At 62.3% G+C, this 3,439-nt stretch overlaps 1 protein-coding gene across 1 annotated transcript in view; it reads right to left on the bottom strand.

Moving 5' to 3' along the window:
* CDK2AP1 (cyclin dependent kinase 2 associated protein 1) overlaps positions 1-765 on the bottom strand; it is a 4,781-nt gene extending 4,016 nt beyond the window's left edge. Inside the window, exon 1 of the mRNA XM_006909986.3 lies at positions 668-765. Within this exon, the coding sequence (XP_006910048.1) occupies positions 668-736 (69 nt within the window). The 5' untranslated portion in view covers positions 737-765. The remainder of the gene's footprint in view (positions 1-667) is intronic.
* Between the last annotated feature and the right edge of the window lie 2,674 nt (positions 766-3,439).

Genomic DNA, 3,439 nt, shown 5'->3' with positions numbered 1-3,439 from the left:
TGCCCCAGGGCGGCGTTTCCCTGGCTGCTGTGGCTGTGGCTGTGGCTGAAGCAGTGGCTTCCTCCAGCGACGCTCCCACCGCCCCGCTGACCCCCGCTTAACCATGAGGAAACTGAGTCCCAGCAAGGTCGCCAAGTGGGTAGGTGTCAGTCTCTTAAGTGGTGGAACCAGGTGTAAACCCAAGTGGCCTTGCTCAGCAGCCACTGGCTCCTGATGAAACGCATCTTGACTCCATCAGGATAAGGGCCTGTCCTTCTCTATGCTGGGGCCATGGCCTCGTGGGGCGCATCCCCTCTCCTCTGTCCCAGATCTGACCCCAAGTCAAGGTCAGGCCCTCCTTCCCCAGGAATCAGGCACGAGGAGTCCCACGAAGGACACACGTGGGATGGTGGCCCAAACAGGAACTGCAGCTCTTGGGGCTTCCGGCCTTCCTTGGGCCCCCACCTCGTCCCATCTCTTGGTGTCCCCCACAAACACCCTGCCGCCCCTGTTCTGATGCTTGAGTCTTGATCACGAGCCCGGCCAAGGCCTCGGCTTGAGGAAGCTCAGAGGCCTGCTCCATCCCGTCAGTTCTACCCCTTTGTCTCTCCCACCAACGCCCGCCGGCACAGTGGGGAGCACATCCCCTCAGTGCTCAGGCCACCCCCAGAGCTCCCCTCTGCCATACCTGAGTGTAGCCAAGAGACGGTGGCCCGTAGTCACTCAGCAGCTGCCGGTACTGCGAGGACGTAGCCATACCAGTGGTGGGCGGGTGGACGCTCCCAGCTGGGGGAAGGGGAGAGAGGAATCAGAAACCACTTAGCCTTGACCAGCTGTGCCCAAGGCGAGGACACGGGGGCCTGCAAGCCCCCTGCCCAGGACCCATGCCATCCACAGTGGCCTGTCATCTCAGGACAGAGAACCCTGCTCCCGTCCTCTAGTTCGGCCTTGGCCAACACGACACTTGGACTAGATGACATAGTAAAACGTAGCGAACAGGCCGCAGCGCCTCGCTCAGCAGCACGGCAGACATTCCTCATCGATCACAGACCTCCTGCCCATCCACGCAGTCGCCACTGGGACCAGACATGAAATCTGCTATTCTCAGCCTCATCCTTCCCCCTCTCCCTGATCCCTGCTCCCCTGAGGCTGATGGCCTGGAGCCGCATCTCTGCCACAAGAGCGCTCCTACTGCTGAGGCTGGCCCACACCTGGGCTAGGGCTTCCTGTGGGCACCAAGCCTCTGCTGGACTGCATGGTGAGGAAGACACGGGAAAGGTCTGGGGAGGTGACACCCAATGGTCTCCTGGCTGGAGACGGGGGCACTGGACACACTCAGGAATCTGGAGTGCATCACGGCCTCTGTGTGTCCTCAGACAAACCCCCCTCGAACTCTGAGCCCTGGCGCCCCCGCCCCAACGAGGGGACAGGTCTCTTGACAGTCTGCTCCTATGCCCAATGGCTAGTACCCCAAGAAGGGAGGGTAAGGCCCCACTTATGGGCTACAACGCTCGGAGACACAGTCCCACAGTAGTGAGGGACCTCGTAGGGCCAGGGTTGGCTCAGATGGAGGCCCCTGGATGCCGGGCAGGGAGGCCTCAGCGGGGAACGTTCCAGCTCCATCTGGCTCAGAGCTGGAAGCATGCAGACCCATAATGGCGTCCGAGTGGCCATCAGCGGGGAAAGGATGTCCTGCAGAGTTACAAACCGCGGTAACCATGGAGAATCTACCTAGTCGACCTCGGCAGCTGCCCGCCGGCCTCCATGCCTGGCTGCAGAGCCGCTGCCCCCACCTGCTGCCCGCAGAGCCAAACGGTCTCTCTCACGAACACAGCGGGCTCTGCAGACTTGGCCCTGGGGAGGGACAGCTGGTGCCAGGCTGGCCAAACCAACCAGCTGCTCATCTGGTGTGGGTGAGGGGAGGGGCAGGGAGGAAGGAAGTTCAGGAGCTCAGGCTGATGGAGCTGGAAGGGGCCCTGGGAATCCTGCAGGCCCTCTCTGCAGAGAGAAACACAGACCAGAGAGGGTGAGCACTGCCCCAGGCCACACAGCACAGAAGAGGGTAACACCCCAATACCTGTCCCTCCGTCTGGGAGCTGGGGACAGCTCGGTACCCAAGACGTCTTCCTCAGTCGCAGGCCTGCCCCAGATTTACCCACCAGGGCCCAGGTTTATGCTCGAGCACGGAATCTGCTACCTCCAAGCCAGCAACTGGGCACATCACTGGGTGACTCTGACCCTCTAAAGTGAGGATGATAATGCACTGTAGGAGTGTGCTGCTCAGGATGGGGACGCGCTACCACCCCATGACCTCCGTCCCAGCAACGGCAAGTGTCCCCGAGATCCCCGCCCAGACATCAGCCAAACCCCAGTTTCCCAAACCTTCTGATGTGGGCACTGAGTGTGGTCTGGGTAGCTCAGGCTTTGCAGCCCCAGACCTGAGTTCCAATCCGGACCTCTCTGGAACGCCAGGATACGAAACGTGACCCTGGGCTGGGGGCACGGATGGTCCCACGGCACTTCAGGTTATCTATACATACCAGGTCCCTGGCAGAGACGGGCTGGCAGCTCCACATTCTCCTGCCCCCTCCGCCCACTGCTGCTCTTTTTACTGGGTTTCTGCCTCCCCACCCCATCTTCTCTAAGACAGGAGAGGGACTGGACTAGGAGCCGGTCCAGCTGTGCCAACCTGGCCGTGCGGCCTTAGATAAGCCCCTTCCTTTGGGCTTCAGTTTATCTGTAGGAGGCAGCAGTCCCCAGCCCCGCGCAGACCCTGCTTTTCCGTGGTGCTGGGGTCAAGTCTTGGGAGCTAAGGAAGGAGGAGGAGGAATGAGAAATCGCCCGGGTTGGGTTGTGGGGTTGGGTGATAGCTCAGGGCATGACTTTCCCATAACCTGGGAGACGTGGCAGGTGACCCCAATCCTGTGCCAGTGCCTTCCTTTGCTGTGTTGAGAGGGGGGTGTCTGTGGCCCTGGAGATTTGGCCAGGTCCCCGAGTTTCACTCATGCCCACTGCTCCCTGCAGACCCAGGGAGAGCCGGAGGGCCGGGCTGCAGGGAGAAATCCAGACTGGGCGTGAGCGCCGTGTCTCCGAGCATCGCAGACAATGTGCGCAGTGTGCGGGGACCAGGGAGGCCGAGCCGAGGGAGGGATTGGCAGAGGCCAGCAGCTCCTGGGGCCAGGCGCAGCTCCCCGCCCCCACGCCAGACAAAGAGCGGCCTGGGCCTGGGGAGCTGGCGGCCTTCCCGCCACTTGGGGCGCCTGGTTGGGGGGGGCTCTCCGTCAGGGAGGCGGGGGCTTTGTCTAACTCCGTCACTGCCACCGCCGGCCAGGCCGCGGCTTGGCAACCCGTGCGCAGGAGGCAGGGCTGGAGGGCGTGAGGGATGATGACAAGGGAGCCGGAGGAGCCGCGGCAGAGAGTCCATCTTGGATGCAAATGGCAGGGGGAGATGGGGCTTTCA

Source organism: Pteropus alecto, unplaced genomic scaffold (assembly GCF_000325575.1).
Source record: "Pteropus alecto unplaced genomic scaffold, ASM32557v1 scaffold213, whole genome shotgun sequence".
In the NCBI taxonomy this organism is placed as follows: Eukaryota; Metazoa; Chordata; class Mammalia; order Chiroptera; family Pteropodidae; genus Pteropus; species Pteropus alecto.
The sequence above is the reverse complement of the archived record's forward strand: the minus strand, read 5'-3'. Positions and strand labels throughout refer to the sequence as shown.